This window comes from Diceros bicornis, chromosome X, assembly GCF_020826845.1.
Source record: "Diceros bicornis minor isolate mBicDic1 chromosome X, mDicBic1.mat.cur, whole genome shotgun sequence".
NCBI classification, from domain to species: domain Eukaryota; kingdom Metazoa; phylum Chordata; class Mammalia; order Perissodactyla; family Rhinocerotidae; genus Diceros; species Diceros bicornis.
The window spans coordinates 99,845,255-99,862,745 of record NC_080781.1 but is presented as its reverse complement, the minus strand read 5'-3'; the positions used below and the strand labels follow the sequence as shown (position 1 = coordinate 99,862,745).

Here is a 17,491-nt window from a genome sequence, read left to right as displayed (position 1 = left end):
ATGGTGTAAGGTTAGGGTTAAATTAATCACTTTGCATATGGATATCCAATTATCCTGGTAGCTTTAGTTGAAAAAGCTGTCCTTTCCCAATGAAATTGTCTTGGCACTTTTGTGGAAAATCAATTGATCATAAATGTAAGAGTTTTAAATTCTTTCTCTTTATTTTGCTACTCTCTTTACTCTTTCTGTTTACTTTTCAGCAATTTGATTATGCTGCATCTGGGCATGGGTTCTTTATTATTTTAAATTCTGGGCTTCTTACCTGTTCTGTCTGCTACTATGTACTTTTCACAGTCTTCAAATGCTCCATGCGTTCTCTCTAGGTTTTATAATTGTATTCAGTGGGAGAGGCAGGATGAAGTGTGCTTATTTCATCTTACCTGGAAACGGAATTCCTGATAGCTAATAATTTTTGAGGGCTTACCTTGTGCGAAGCGTTTTGCACGCTAACTCATTTAAACCTTACAATAGCTCTGCAAGATAGTGTCAGTATTACACCCATTTTACAGGTAACAGAATAGAGCTTCTGAGGGGGATAAGTGACTTTCTCAAGGTCAGTTAATAAATGGCCATGCTAGGGCTTAAATCTAGGTCTGTTCTTACACGAAAGTCTATACTCTTGATCGTGGCATTTGTATATATAATTTGAAGATTTTTTGGTTTATTAAGTGTGATTTTACTATATCTTCAAATAAACTTTTTGGGAGAGTAATACATATCCCATTTTCTAACCTTAAATCAGTGGGAAAACAACATATATTTTGTCTAGAAATATACTTCCTCTGAAATCTTAAACTCTATTATATTACTCTCTGACCACAACTTTTGTCTTATCCTTTTGGCTCTCACAACTTTCTTACACCCATTATACCATCTCTTCAATCCTGTCGAAATCTCCAATTCCTTGACCTTTTTATTTTCTCCCAATCTGTCATCCCTCCCTGTCTCCTATTCCTTCCACATCTCGCTTAGACTCAGTCATCCATTATTTACCCATGTTCTTGCCAATGAATCATTCTCCTTGCTTCCTTGTCTGTGTATCATACCCACCCACCAAAACCTCAACCCTGAATCGATCCAACTAATTGCCTTCTTTATTTGTGCATGATAGCTTTTGAGCCCTACTAAAGAAAAATCGTGTTAACTTTGTTGATTAGTGCCTCTGCAAGTTCCTCATCTCTGGTATTGTCTAGAGCCTTCTTTCTTGTTCAGCAATCTCTCTCCTAGTACTTGGTCAGCTCTCTATTTCATTCCTTATTAATACTATTTTAGATCTTTATTACTCTTTCCTGTCCTACTGTTTCATTATTTTTAGCGGATAGTCTTTCTTCCTATTTCAAAGGAAACACTGCCATCAGCAAGAACCTTCATCCACTTTCTGCCTGACTCTCTGCTAACTTCTGCATCCTAACTGTCATTTTCTTCCTTCTCAACTCAGTGCTGGGGATGTCCTTCCTGCCTATGGTTAAACTTTACACCTTTATGCCGGATCCTACCCCTCTTATCTCCCTGGGGACCTCAATCAGTTATCCCTAGTATTGCTTTTCTCCTTTCAGAATTTTAACATGATTTGTACCATTTGCCAATTTCCATGGGGTACCTACTCCTACCATGAACTATCTTTAAAAAAAATGGTAACAACAAAAAATGTCCTTCAATTGTTTGGCTACTTGAGCAAACAATACTTTTAGATTCTCTCCCTTCACTATATACCATAATAAGTAGCAGTTGGTTTAAACAATGAAATATAAAAATTGAAGCCCTAAAAAAGATAGGATAAAGTACAAATGTTTATGTTTTGATGTGCAAATTGGAAAAGATTTTTCCCCAATCTTTAATGAAAATTTTCAAACACACTGAAAAGTTGAAAGAATTTTATCACACTTACTATATCACCAACTAGATTCTACCATTAATATTTTACTTTATCACATATGTATCTCTCTATATATATATCTATCATTCCATTTTACTTTATTGATGTGTTTAAAATAAATTGCCAATGTAAATACACGTCCCCCTAAATACTTCAGTGTGCATATCATTAGCTAGAATTAAATATTTGTATTTTTTCTTTTGATGTAAATTTTGCATGCAATGAAATGCACAAATCTTAAGTGTTCATTTGCTGACTTTTGACCAATGTGTACATCTTTGTAGTGATGTGTTGGTAAATGTTTAACAACTAGCTCGCCAGAAAAAAAAAAAAAGGCTCTGATTTGTATGGTTTGCCAGTTTCCATGATGTACATACCCCCACCATGGCCAATTTTGAGCTACCAGTGTGTTATCACTGAACATGGAGTTGGCAATAGATGCACACAGTCATTGGATCATCTCCAGCACAACACTGCATCTGTGTAACCTAACGCCTATTAACACATAGAAGATTACCATCATTCCAAAAAGTCCCATCATACTTCTCAGTAATTTCCTCCTCACCCTCCCAGAGGCAAATAGTGTTTTGATTTTTTTCCGCTATAGATTAGTTTTGCCTGTTAGAACTTCGGATAACTGAAACCATACACTGTATTCTTTGTGTGAGGCTTTTTTAACTCAGCATGTTTTTGAGATTCATTCATATTTTGTGTATCAATAGTTTTTCCTTCTCTCTACAACAAAATTTCTTGCAAGAGTTTTCTATAATCACTGTATTATTTAAACAAGTTACTACAAATCTAGTGGCTTAGAACAACAGAAATTTATCCTCTCATGGTGGCAAGAAGTCTGAAATCAAGATGTTGACTGGGCCATGCTCTTTCTGAAGGGTCTAGAAGAGGATTCTTCCTTATCTCTTCTAGCTTCTGGTGGTTGCCAGCATTCCTTGGTGTTGTAGATGCCTCATTCCAGTCTCTGCCTTCGTCATCCCATGACAGTCTTCCTGTGTGTCTGTGTCTTCATTTGGCCTTCTTGTAAGGATGCTAGTCATTGGATTTAGGGCCTACCCTAATCCAATATGACCTCATCTTAACTAATTACATCTGCAAAGACCCTATTTCCAAATAAAGTCACATTCTGAGGCTCTGGACGGACATGAATTTTGAGGGTACGCTATTCAACCCAGTACAATCTGCCCTCTGGCCTCCAAAAATTCATATCTGTCTCACATGCAAAATACATTTATCCCATCACAACATCCCCAAGAGTCTTAACCTATTCCAACATCAAGTCTAAGTCCCAAATCTCATTTAAATATCAACTCAAAAAGTCTCAAGCCTCATTATCTAAATCGTCTAAATCAGGTGTGGCTCTGAGTGTATTCCATCCTAGCCAAAATTCCTCTCTGTCCAGAAACCTGTGAAACTAGACAAGTTATCTTCTTCCAAAATGCAATGGTGAGACAGGCGTAGAATAGGCATTCCCATTCTGAAAGGGCAAAAAGGAAGGAATAAATGGATTACTGGTATAAAGCAAGTTAGCAGCCCAGCAGGGCAAAATCCATTAGGTCTCAAGGCCAGAGATTAATACTCTGGGCTCTTTGCTCTGTCCTCTGGTCCCCAGGGGTGGCCTCATTCTCTGGGCCCTCGGAGACAGCCCCACCCTCTCTGGCTTTTGAATTTGTGGCTTTGCCCTCAGAGTCATCCTTGCTTCATTTTTTCCTGTCTCTGTCACTTTCACACCAGGCTGGCATTGTTTCTGCTAGTATAAAATTCTCAAAAACCTTGTCAGTCTCTCGTGCATGTCAGGAGATCCACACCATTAAATATGAGAGTTCCACAGATCCTTTCTGGATGACCCCTCCTCTATTCTTGGTTTCTGCTGAGATGGTTGGAGCCATGAGTCACACACCTAATTTCTTCAGTGAAAGTTTGTCCAGCCACATCATTGGCCCTGTTTCCAGAGCACACTGTCTGGATAGGCTGAGAATTCTCTAGATCATCAAGTGCTGGTCCCTTTTTTGAGAGATCCTTCCTCAATTTATCTCTCTCTTCTCTCGTTTTATTATAAGCATCAAAGAGAAACCAGGCTGCATCTTCCACACTTTGCTTGGAAATCTCTTCAGCTAGATATCCAAGTTCGTCACTTATAAGTTATACTTTCCACCCAACAGCAGAACTCAATTCAACCAAGTTTCTGCCACTTTATGACAAAGATTACCTTTCTTCCAGCATCCAATATTATGTTCATCGTTTCCTTCTAAGGCCTCCCCAGAAGCACTTTTTCTCTTTTTTTTTTTCTGGTGAGGAAGATCGGCCCTGCGCTAACATCTGCCAATCCTCCTCTTTTTTGCCGAGGAAGACCAGCCCTGGGCTAACATCCGTGCCCATCTTCCTCCACTTTATGTGGGACGCCGCCACAGCATGGCTTGACGAGCGGTGTGTTGGTGCGCGCCTGAGATCCGAACCAGCGAACCCCAGGCCACCGCAGTGGAGCACACGCACCTAACCACTTGTGCCACTGGGCCAGCCCCCCCAGAAGCACTTGTCTCTAGCAACATTCTGTTCTTCATGATATATGTGTTCTGTAAGATGATAGAAGCTTTCTCTACTGTCCTTTTTACTTCCTTCTGAACATTCACCGGAACTGCTATTAACATCCGTATTTCTACCAACAGTCTCTTCAAGGCAACCAACTTTTTTCTATCAAGCACCTCAGAAATTCTGCAGCCTCTACACATTACTAAATCCAAAGCCACTTCCACATTTTTAGGTATTTGTTACAGCAGCACCCCATTTCCCAATACAAAATCTGCCTTCGTTTCCTAGGACTGCCGTAACCAAGTCCCACAAACTGGATGGCTTAAAACAACAGAAATTTATTCTCTCACAGTTCTGGAGGCTAGAAGTTCAAATCAAGGTGTTGGCAAGGTTGGTTCCTTCTGGAGGCTCCAAGGGAGAATCTGTTCCATGCCTCTCTCCTAGCTTCTAGTGGTTGCTGGCAATCCTTGGCTTGTAGATGCATCACTCTCATCTCTGCTTCTGTCATCACATGACATTCTCCCTATGTGTCTGTGTCCCTGTGTCTTCACATGGCCTTCTTAAAAGGATACCAGTCATTGGATTTAGGGCCCACTGTAGTCCAGTATGACCTCATCTTAACTAATTATATCTGCAAATACTCTATTTCCAAATAAGTTTACGTTGTGAGATTCCAGGTGGCCATGAATTTTGGGGGGATCCTGTTCAACCCAGTACACTCACTTATTTCTACTTCCTAACCTCTTATTCGCTTTTTTAAAAACAATAATTTTTATAATGAAAGGGATCATGCCAAAGAGTATTTAACACACATGTTCAGTCAGATCAAGAAATAAAATATTGCCAATACTCTGAAAGTCCCTGTATGCCCACCAGAAATCCCAGCACCCTGCCCACCAGATATAACCACTGTCCTGACTTGTGATAATAATTTCTTTGCTTTTCTTTATATTTTTACCTCCTATACATATGGCACTAGACGGTGTTTAGTTTTGCCTGTTTTTAAATGTCATATCAATAAATTGTACTGTATGTATTTTACTGGATCTTCCTTTTCTACTTAACATTGTATTTGTGAGATTCATCCATATTGCAATGTGTAGCCATAGTTCATTCTTTTTCATTGCAGTATAGTATTCCTTTATGTGAACATACCAACATTTACTTATCCATTCTACTATAGTTGGACATGTAAGTTGTTTCCATTTGGGGGGCTATAAGCATCAGTTCTGCTACCGTGATCATTCTTGTGCATGTATCCTGGGACACATGTGCAGGAGTTTCTCAGAGCGTATACCTAGGAGTGGAGTTAAAGGGTGAAGAGTTCGCACATCTTCAACTTTAATAAATGTTAACTCTTGTGAAGGGATTGTTCCAAGTTAAAATCCCACCAGCCATGTTTGAAGGTGCAGGGTCCTCTATATCCTTGTCCACACTAGGTATTGTCAGACTCCAATCTGATGGGTATTTACTTATATTTCATTGTATTCTTTTTCCCCTTTCTTAATAATTAACATTCATTTATATTACTTTTTATTTTTTGAGTCTTTAGTAAAGTGTTATTTTCCTCAACCTTCTCTTTTGAAAAATTTCAAACATGGAGGAAAATTGAAAGAATAGTACACCCACATGCTTCACCTACATTTATCAGCTGTTGGCATTTTTCCACATTTTCTTTACCTGTTCTCTTCCTCGACACAAGAATGTGTGTGTGTGTGTCTGTAGTTTATTTATTGCTAAACTATTTGAAAGTAAGTTTCAGACATTGAGTTTTTACTCCTAAATGCTTCGTCATCTATCTCCTAAGAACATGGACGTTCTCCTATATAATCACAGTATTATGATCACTCTTAAGATGCTTAACATTGTTATACTAATGTTACCTAATACACAGTTGTAATTAGATTTCTCAATTTTAAATCCAGGATACAATCAAGGATCACACATTGCATTTAGCTTGCTTTAGAACAGTTCTCCTGTGTGTGTGTGTGTGTGTGTGTGTGTGCGCGCGCGCGTGTGTGTGTATCTTTCAGGACATTGGTATTTTTGAGGAGTCTAGTTGTATATTGTTTGTTGGTTTCATTGTGGTTTTAGTTTCATTTTATTAATATCTAAGGAGGTTGGAAACCATCTTAACACATTTATTGACCATTTGGTTAGCCTCCTTCATGAAATAGCTATTCAATTCTTTTGCCCATTTAGCAAATGTAGAAATGTCTATTTCCTGCCTGAATGTCTTTCCATCTGTTTGTATCTGTGTCCAGATGCATTCTTGGTTCAAAGGTCATTTTAGGCATGTATCAAAGCAATAACTCAGCCCCAAAGCCCTGGGATATGGCAGATCTCAGTGATTACTGCTCACCTTCAGTACTGCTACAGAGAAGAGGGAGCTAGGAAAGTGGTGGTTATATGTCCTGAATATTCTATCTCCAAATTTCTTCCCTAATCTTATGTGCATTGCTTATAAATTTGTACAAGTTCTTTATTATCGTGGATAATTGCTCTTTGTTGGTTATATGTGTTGAAAACATCTGTTCCCATTCTGTGTCTTATCATTTTAACACCTTTATGGTGTCTTTGGATGGATAAAAGTTCTTCATTTTTATGTAATAAAATGTATTAATTTTTCCTTTCTACTTAGTCATTTTTGTGCTTTTATTAATGAATCCTTCCCTATATGACCTGAGGAAGATATTGTTCTTTATTCTAAAAGCTTTATGTTTGTTGCCTTTCACATTTAAGTCTTTAATCCACCTGGAATTGATTTATGTGTATGGTATGAAGTAGAATTCCAGTTTCTTTTTTTTCATATGGATAACCCTCTATCCCAACACCATATATTGAAAATGTTGTCCCTGCATTGTTATTGTATTGCTAGTTCTGTCATATATCAGGTGTTCATGTATACATGGGTGTTTTTCTAGGTTCTCTCTTTTGTTCTTTGCTCTTTTTGGCTATTACAAAATTAATATCATACAGTTTAGCTTTTCAGTGTCTTGCTATCTGTTACAAAAGAACAATTCCTTCCACTTTGTTCTGCTTCTTCAAAAATGTTTTGTCTACAGGGTCAGCCCCGTGGCATAGAGGTTAAGTGCACGCGCTCCGCTACTGGCGGCCCAGGTTCAGATCCCGGGCGCACACTGAGGCACCGCTTGTCAGGCCATGCTGTGGTGGCGTCCCATATAAAGTAGAGGAAGATGGGCACAGATGTTAGCCCAGGGCCAGTCTTCCTCAGCAAAAAGAGGATTGGCATGGATGTTAGCTCAGGGCTGATCTTCCTCACACACACACAAAAAAGTGTTTTGTCTACTTTTGGCCCTTTGCTTTTCTATGGAAATTTTAGAATCAGCTTGACAAGTTACACATGCACACACGCACATACAGACACACGCATGCACACACACACACACACTCTCTCTTTTATGTAATTTTTGTTGAGATTCCATCAAGTATTTAAATCGAGAACAGTTGACATATTTATAATATGAATCTTCAAATCTTCAAATGGGAATTTGATATATCTTTTCATTCATTTATTCTTTAATGTCTTTCAGTATATTTTTTCTCTTTTCTATTCCTTCTGACATTTTGTGAGAATGAATAGTTTTCTTCCCTTAATTTTTAAACAGCTTTCTTGAAGTATATAATTTACATATGATAAAATTCACCTGTTGGGCCGACCCCATGGCTTAGCGGTTAAATGCGCGCGCTCCACTGCTGGCTGCCCGGGTTCGGATCCCGGGCGCGCACCGACACACCGCTTCTCTGGCCATGCTGAGGCCGTGTCCCACATACAGCAACTAGAAGGATGTGCAACTATGACATACAACTATCTACGGGGGCTTTGGGGGGGAAATAAATTAAAAAAATAAAAAAAAATTCACCTGTTGTAAGTATTCAATTAGATGATTTTTAGTAAATTTATTGAATTGTGCAGTCATGACTGCAATCCAGTTTTAGGACTTTTCCGTCACTCTGCGAAATTCCCTTGAGCCTATTTGCAGTAAATCACTCCCATGTCTACCCCAAGCCTTCTGTCTGTATAAATTTATTGTTTCTAGACATTTCATATACATGAAATCTTATAATATGTGATCTTTGTAATCTGGCTTCTTTCAGGTAGCGTGATGTTTTTGAAGTTTGTTTATGTTGTAGCGTGTACCAGAAGTTTACTCCTTTTTATTACTAAATAGTTTTCCGTTGTATAGATATAACACATTTTGGGTTTTTTTGTTTTTTTTTTTTTTTTGCTGAGGAAGACTGGCCCTGGGCTAACATCCGTGCCCATCTTCCTCCACTTTATATGGGATGCTGCCACAACATGGCTTCCCAAGCAGTGCGTCAGTACCCAGGATCCAAACTGGCGAACCCCGGGCCGCCGCAGCGGAGGGCACGCACTTAACCGCTTGCGCCACTGGGCCGGACCCTAACACATTTTGTTTATCCATTTACCACTTGATGGCATTTGGACCGTTTCCACTTTTTGGCTATCATGAATAATGCTATGTACATTCATTTCCAAGTTTTTGTGTGAATGTGTTTTCATTTCTCTTGAGTAAATGGAATTTCTGGGTCATATGGTAACTATGTATAACCTTTTAAGGAACTGCCAAACTGTTTTCCAGTATGGTTGCACCATTGTACTTTCTCATCAGTGTTGTATGAGCGTTCCTATTTCTCTGCATCTTTGTCAACACTTGTTATTGCCTATTTTTTCATTATAGCCATTGTAGTGGGTGTGTACTGATATCTCATCGTGGTTTTAATTTGAATTTCTATAAGGACAAGTAATCTTTAATACTTTTTCATGTGTGTGTTAGCCATTCATATATCTTCTTTGATGAAATGTCTATTCAAGTATTTTACCCATTTTTTGATTGGGTTGTTTGTTTTCTTAGTATTGAGGGGTAATAGTTCTTTATGTATTCTGAATACAAGCCCTTTATAAGATATATGATTTGCAACTATTTCTTCTGGTCTGTAGCTTGTCTTTTTATTTTCTTAATGGTGTCTTTTGATACGCAAAAGTTTTTAATTTTTTTTTTTTAATTTTTTATTTATTTATTTTTCCCCCAAAGCCCCAGTAGATAGTTGTACGCCATAGTTGCACATCCTTCTAGTTGCTGTATGTGGGACGCGGCCTCAGCATGGCCGGAGAAGCAGTGCCTCGGTGCACGGCCGGGATCCGAACCTGGGCCGCCAGCAGCAGAGCGCGCGCACTTAACCGCTAAGCCATGGGGCCAGCCCCAAAAGTTTTTAATTTTAATGAAGTTCAGTTTATCAATTTGTTCCTTTGTGACTTGTACTTTTGGTATCATATCTAAGAAATCTTTGCTGAATTCGAGGTCAGAAAGATATTCTCCTATGTTTTCTTATAGAAAATGTGTAGTTTCAACTCTTACAATTAGATCTGTTATCCATTTTGAGTTAATTTTTGTGTCTGAGATAAAGGGTCCAAGTTCATATTTTTGTATATGGATATCCAGTTGTCCCAACACTATTTATTGTAAAGACCATTCCTTTCCCATGGAATTGTCTTGGCACCTTTGTGGAAAGATCAGTTGACCATAAATGTAAGGGTTTATTTTTGGACACTCATTTTGGTTCCATTGATCTATATGCCTGTCCTTATGCTCTGAATCTCTTTACTTTTATAGTAAGTTTTGAAATTGGATAGTGTAACTCCTCCAACTTTATTCCTCTTTTTCAAAATTGCTTTGGTTATTCTAGGTCCTTTGTATTTCCGTGTAAATTTTAGAAGCAGCTTGTCAGTTTTTCTGCAGAAAAGGCTGCTGCAATTTGATAAGGATTGTGTTAAATCTGTAATTCAATTTGTGAAAAATTATCATTTTAATAATATTGAATATTCTAACCCATGAACATGGAATGTCTCTTCCTTTATTTAGATCTTCTATAATTTATTTCAGCAATATTTTATAGTTTTCAGTTTACAAATATTATACTTTTATTAATTTCTAAATATTTTATTTGTTTTGATGCTCTTGTGAATAGAATTTTCTTATTTCATTTTCTGATTGTTGCATGCAAGTATATAGAAATACAGTTGATTATTATAGATCAATCTTGTATTTCATGGCTAAACACTTTTATTAGTTCTAGTAGTTTTATTGTGGATACCTTAGGATTTTCTATATAGATAATCATGTTGCCTATGAATAAAGACAGTTTTACTTCTTCCTTTCCAATCTGGATGTCTTCTTTTTTTGTCTCCTTGCACTGTCTAGAACCTTTAGTACAATGTTGAATGGAAGTGGTAAGAGCAGACATCCTTGCCTTGTTCCCAGTCTTAGGAGGAGAGAACATTCGGTTTTTAACTATTAACTGTGATCTTAGCTCTAGGTTTTTTGTACATGCTCTTTAGTAGTATAGCACGTTACTTTTCTATGGGTGCTGTATTTAATTACCATAAACTTAGCGGCTTAAAGCAACACAAATTTCTTCTCTTATAGTTCTAGAGGTGGGAAGTCCTAAAATCAAGCTGAGCACAGGGCTGCATTTCTTCTGGAGTTCTCTAGGGGAGCCTTTTCCAGCTTCTAAAATCCTCCTGCGTTCCTTTGCTGATGGCTCCTCCCTCACGTTACTCCAACCTCTACTTCCATCATTAGATCTCCTACTCTGTCTCTGACCCTCCTGCCTCCTTCTTGTAAGGAACCTTGTGATTACATTGGGCCTACCTGCATAATCCAGGATAATCTCCCCATCTCAAACTCTGTAATTTAATCACATCTGCAGAGTCTCTTTTGCCGTGTAACATTTTCACAGATTCCAGGGATTAGGATGTGAACATCTTTGGGGTGTCATTCAGCCTACCACATGCAGGTTGAGGATGTTCCCTTCTATTCCTGGTTAGTTGAGGTTTTTTTTTTTTTAAATCATGAATAGGTGTTAGATTTTGTTTAATGCTTTTTTGTATCTACTGTAGATCATGTGGTTTAAAGATTTAATCTAGTAATATGATGTATTATATTAATTGATTTTTAGATGTTAAACCAGTCTTTCATCTCTGGGATAAATCTCATATGTGTATAATAATTTATATATGTTGCTAGATTAGGCTTGCTAATATTTTGTTAAGGATTTTTGTGTCTATGTTCATAAGGGATATGGGTCTGTGGTTTTCTTTGCTTGTGATGTCCTTGTTTTGCTTTGGTTTCAGTGTAATACTGACATCATAGAATACGTTGGAAAATATTCCCTCCTCTATTTTCTGAAAGTTTTTGTGCAGGATTGATATTATTTCTTTAAATATTTGGTAGAATTCACCAATGAAGCCATCTGGACCCGAACTTTTCTTTGTGGGCAGTTCATTGATAATTAATTTAACCTCTTTACTTATTATAGGTTTATTCAGCTTTTCTCTTTCTTCTTGAGTCTGCTTTGGTAATTTATATTTTTCTATGAATTTGTCCATTCATCATTGGCCTAAAGTCATTTATAATATTCCCTTATAATTGTTTCCATTTCTGTAGGGTCAGTGAAGATGTCTCCTCGTTAATTCTTGATTTTAGTGATTTTTGTCTTCTCTCTCTTTCTCTCTTTTTTTTTTTTTTGTGAGGAAGACCAACCCTGAGCTAAAATCCAATGCCAATCCTCCTCTTTTTGCTGAGGAAAATTGGCCCTGGGCTAACATCTGTGCCTATCTTCCTCCACCTTATATGGGACGCCGCCACGGCATGGCTTGAGAAGCAGCGTGTCAGTGCACGCCCGGGATCCAAACCTGCAAACCCCTGGCCGCCGAAGCAGAGTGCGCACACTTAACCGTTGTGCCGCTGAGCCAGCCCCTTCTCTTATTTTCTTGGTCAGTCTAGCGAAGGGTTTGCCATTTTGTTAAACTTTTCAAACAACCAGCTTTGGTTTCATTGATTTTCTCTATTTTTCTGTTTTCTATTGCACTGATTTATTCCCTAATCTTTATTTTCTTCCTTCTCCTTGCTTTGTGTTTAGTTTGCTCTTTTTCTAGTTTCCTGAGTTGGAAGCTCAGGTTATAGATTTGAAACCATTCTTTTCTGATATAGGTATTGAAAACTACAAATTTCTCTTTGAGCATTGTTTTAGCTACATCCATAAATTTTGGTATGTTGTGTTTTGGTTTTCATTTAGTTCAAAATATTTTTTAAATTTCCTTTGTGAGTTATTTGGCATATGGGTTTTTAGAAATGTGTTGTTTAATTTCCAAATATTTGTGTTTTCCCAGATTTATTCCCGTAGTGGATCGTTAATGTGATTCTGTTGTGGTCAGAGAAATACTTTGCGTGATTTCAGACTTTTTTTTTTTTAAAGCAGATAGTTTTTGTTTTGTTTTGTTTTGGCTTTTTTTGAGGAAGATTGGCCCTGTGCTAACATCTGTTGCCAATCTTCCTCTTTTTCTTTTTCTCCCCAAAGCCCCTGTACATAGTTGTAGAATTGTAGCTCTTCTCCGTGGGACACCACCTCAGCACGGCTTAATGTGCGGTGGGTAGGTCCGAGCCCAGGATCCGAACTGGGAAACCCTGGGCTGCCAAAGCAGAACGCGCAAACTTAACTGCTACACCACTGGGCCGGTCTCCAGTTTCAGACTTTTTTAAATCTTTTGAGACATAGTGCCACCTTGGGCCCCTCACTGATATCAGCATGATAGATTCCCTCACATTCTTTGTCTTTTCTCAAATGTCACCTTCTCAATGAGACCTACCCAGACCAACATTAAAATTGCAACCACCACTACTACAACCCCCTAGCACTTTCCATCACCCTGTATTTTTTCCAGTGATTTCCAATCACTGCTGTATTTTTTCTTTTTCGTAGCACTTATAGCCTTCTAACAGACAGTGTAATTCACTGAGCTCTATGAAGGTAGGGATCTTTGTTTTCTTTATTGATGTATTCCAAGAACCTAGAATAGTACTTGGATCATAATAGTCACTGAGTAAGTATTTTTGAGTGTATACATTAATATATTCATCCATTTGGTCATATGTAGCTGAAAGTTGTTCACTTTCATTGGAATATAATATTTCATTTTCTAAACTTACTACAGTTTTATAATTGATTCTTCTTAGATGGACATTTATATTTTTGCTAGTTTCAGGCTATTATAAATAGCACTGATCTAAACATTAATATTATTGTATTCTGGTGCACATATGCTCAAATTATCTAGAATATATGTGTAGGAGTGGAATTGATATGTCATATTATGAATATATATTCAACATTAGTAGATAATGTCATAGTGATTTACGCTGTGGCTGTGCATTCCTACCAGCAATGTATGAGGGTCCCATTCGCTCTATGATCTCACTGATGTGTGCTATTGGCATTCTTTTTAACTTTTTGCCAGTATGGCAGTTCTTTATTAGTAGCTCATTCCCTTCTTAATTAGCATTTCCCTGAATTCTAATATGGTTGAGCACTTTTGCATATATTTGTTTGCCATGTGTATTTCCTCTTTTGTGAGGTAACTTTTCAATCTTTTGCCCGTTTTCCTAATGGGTTCTGTTCTTTATCAGTTATTTTGCAGCAAATATCTTTTCCCATTTTGTGACTTTTCTATCTCTTTGTGATAGTTTTGATGAACAGAAGTTTTAAAGTTTAATATAGTTGAATTTGTCAATGTTTTCTGTAATGGTTAGTGCTTTTTGGGTCTTAAGAAATCCTTCCATAAATATTCTTATACCTTGCTGGAGAAAATGCAGAATAGTACGACTCCTACTGAGTGGAATTTAGCAATATATAGAAAAATTACATTCAACCTTTCGCAGCAGTGCCACCTCTTGGAATCTATTTCAGAGATATACTGGAAAAATACAAAATTCTGTATGCACGAGGCTGTTTGTTAGAGCATTATTCATAACAGCAAAAAAAGACTGGATACAACACCAATGTGCATCAGTAGTGGAGTAGTTGAATAAACTATGGTACATCCACACAGTAGAGTACTACGCAGCTATAAGAAGGAAGGGGAAGAGCTCTACACATTATATGGCGTTATCTCTGGGATATATTGTTAAGTGCAAAAAAGTAAGTTGTCGAACAGTGTTTATAGTAAGTTATCTTTTATGTAGGAGAGGGATGTATCTAATGAATTATATATGTGTTTTGTGTGTGTGTGCCTATTTGCTTATGTTTTCAAAAAAGCAACAATGGAACCATAAAGCTAAAACCTAATAAAAATTATTATTTATGGGGAAAGAAAGGAATGGTATGAAGGGGACAGAGATGGAAGTGAGACTTCTGTGAAGGTACTGTATAACACAGTTTTCACTTTAGACCCATGTAAATGTTTTGCATAATTTAAAAATTTAATTAAAAAGGGAAAAAGTCAATTCCTAAAATTCGTAAACAGGCTGAAGCAAATGAACCTAACTGTAAATAAGACTGGTAGCATAACCATACAGAGAAAACAATTGTTTAAAGTGACTTTAAATCAATATTTGCACATTCCTAGTAAGATATATTTTAAGGACAAAAGTAACTGCAAAGAAGTATAAAACTGTATTCAGTAGTGTTATTGTTGATAGTCATATTAGTATTTTATTGACGTTTCAAAATTCTATTAACTATATTGTAGGAAAAAGGTAATAAATAATTTTGTTAATATCATTAAGAGCCAATATTTTAAGCATATGTGAAAAGAGATACAAGTCTAAAATCAAGGAGTTTACGTAAAAGCCTTATACTTTTAAATTTGAAATGGAATTACCAGTATGAACTCATGATTTAGTTTTCTCTTTAAAAAATCTCCTGGCTTTGTTCACTAAAAAGTCCTAGAAGCAACAATAACTCAACAGCTATCAACACACCTAGCAATACATTGTGGTTTCTAAATACTATTTTCCACTAAAAAGAGCCAGGGGTCCTTGGAGAAATATTCCAGGTTAAAGTCAGGAAATGTGCAAAGTGAGCTTGGAACATCTTGCTGTGCCAGAAAACTGGAAGGCAATACAGGAACAAATTTGAAGGGACTCTCACTGGTCCCAAGTGAGATAATTTGATGACTAAAAAGAATAATGACTACATTTAATTGAAACACATCAAATATATGAAAGTACATGATCTCACAATTATACTAAAAATAATCATTGGTCACCATTGGACATTTCTAAGGTACAAACTCATTACTCTCATAGTTGGTAAATAATGGGAAAAAAATCAAGCATTTATCCTCCTCTCCTATATGAACTGTATGTAGGGAAACCAAATAGTTGATGATGGTAAGTTCATAATAGAATTCCAGATAATAAATACAAAAGAAATAATAAAGTTAATAAATACAAAAGAAATAATAGAATTAGGGGAACTCCATTTTACAACTCTTAATAAATTAATGGATCTAGGCAATGGTCATCAATGGATGCAAAACCCATTAGGTGAAAGGTGAATGGGAAAACTTCATAATGGAGGGATCAGACTAATACCACCTGAATCCAGTGATCAATTTCAGCATCACTAAAAATGGGACTACCAAACATTATGTGTCTTATGACATGATGCAATAGGATATTCGCATCTATCTATGGAGGATTCTTGCCTAAAACATTGAACCTGAATCTAATCAAACCTCTAGGTCAGCATTATCCAATGCAACTTTCTACAGTGATGTAAATGGTCCTTATTCTGCCTAATATGGTATCCACTAGCCACATGTAGCTGTTGAGCATTTGAAATGTGACTAGTTTAACCAAGGAACTGACATTTAAAAAATTAATTTAAATAGATTCGTGTGGCCAGTGGTTACTGTATTAGATATCATAGCTCTAGATTTAACTACCAGTTTGTAAGAAATAGGGGATTGAGGAGCAAGTTAAATAATACCATGAGGAACAGTTAGTCAAATTCATTTGTTCAATGAAAAAATGATGTGGTTCCTCTAATAAATCAATGGAATGGGGGGAAAATGGGTTGAAGGGGTGGGAAAGTAGGGACACTGTTTTAAAATAAAAGAGGCTTAAGAGATATAACAGCAAAAGGCTTGTTTAGATCTTGAATTGAACAACCAAGTGTAAAAAGATATCTTTAAGATACTTAATCAGGGACGTTTGAATATGAACTCTGTAGTAGATGATACTAAGGAATTATTATAATTTTGTGAAGTGTGATAATGCCATATTGGTTACATTTTTCAAATGTCTTTATCAGTTAGGTGTATATACTTGCATGACCCCAAGAGTGAGCACCTTCTTAAATTTTGCACCCCAGGCGCCTCACTTGCCTCAGCATAGTTCCAGCCTTCTTTCAGATGTGCTGTAATAACATAGCTATATATTATTGTCATTTGTCACAGGTTGTAAACACCTACCCCAGCAGAGTTTCTATATCTGAGATCCAAGATTTAATTTTTATTTATTTGTCAAAGGTTGTATTGGTAGGCTTTGTAGAACTTCCCTGTCTCTTTGTCTTGATCCAGATGAACCCCAAAAGAAGAACAAAGGTGATCCCATGAACAACCTGGAAAGTTTTTACCAAGAGATGATAATGAAAAAACGTCTTGAAGAGTTCCAACTTATGAGAGGTGAACCCTTTGCTTCCCACTCACTGGTCTCAGCTACATCAGTGGGAGATAGTGGCACAGCTGAGAACCCGTCATTACTCCAGGACAAGGGAATACAGGCAGCACAGGGTAAAGGTCTCAGTCTCCATGTGACAAAAGTTATTGATAATTCACCTGAGCAGTGTTGGACTGGGCCTAAGAAGCTGACGCAGCCAATAGAATTTGTCCCAGAAGATGAGATCCAGAGAAATCGTTTGTCAGAGGAAGAGATCCGAAAAGTTCCTATGTTTTCTTCATATAATCCAGGGGAGCCAAACAAGGTATAGGTCAAATCAAGAAAAAAAACATGGGTTGTTTTTATTTTTATTTACCTCTACCTAAAGTAATCCTTTTAAATTAGCTCTGATTATAACAAAGAATCATGACATAGGCACAGTGATTATGTTTTTCCTTGACCTTGACTATTCATTCTCTGTATACTATATAAGTAGCATATTTCCTATGATGTTCTTTGTGGTTTTTCTAAGGTCCTAAGCTACCCTAAGAATTTCAAAGAAATCTTGATGAGCCTCTACTCCATACCT

General features: G+C 37.0%; 1 protein-coding gene across 4 annotated transcripts in view; it reads left to right on the top strand.

Moving 5' to 3' along the window:
• RBM41 (RNA binding motif protein 41) overlaps positions 1 to 17,491 on the top strand; it is a 63,728-nt gene that overhangs the window by 16,288 nt on the left and 29,949 nt on the right. For all 4 annotated transcript variants that reach the window (XM_058536457.1, XM_058536455.1, XM_058536456.1 and 1 more), the window contains one exon: positions 16,824 to 17,227. In XM_058536457.1, coding sequence (XP_058392440.1) covers positions 16,824 to 17,227 — 404 coding nt within the window. The remainder of the gene's footprint in view (positions 1 to 16,823; positions 17,228 to 17,491) is intronic.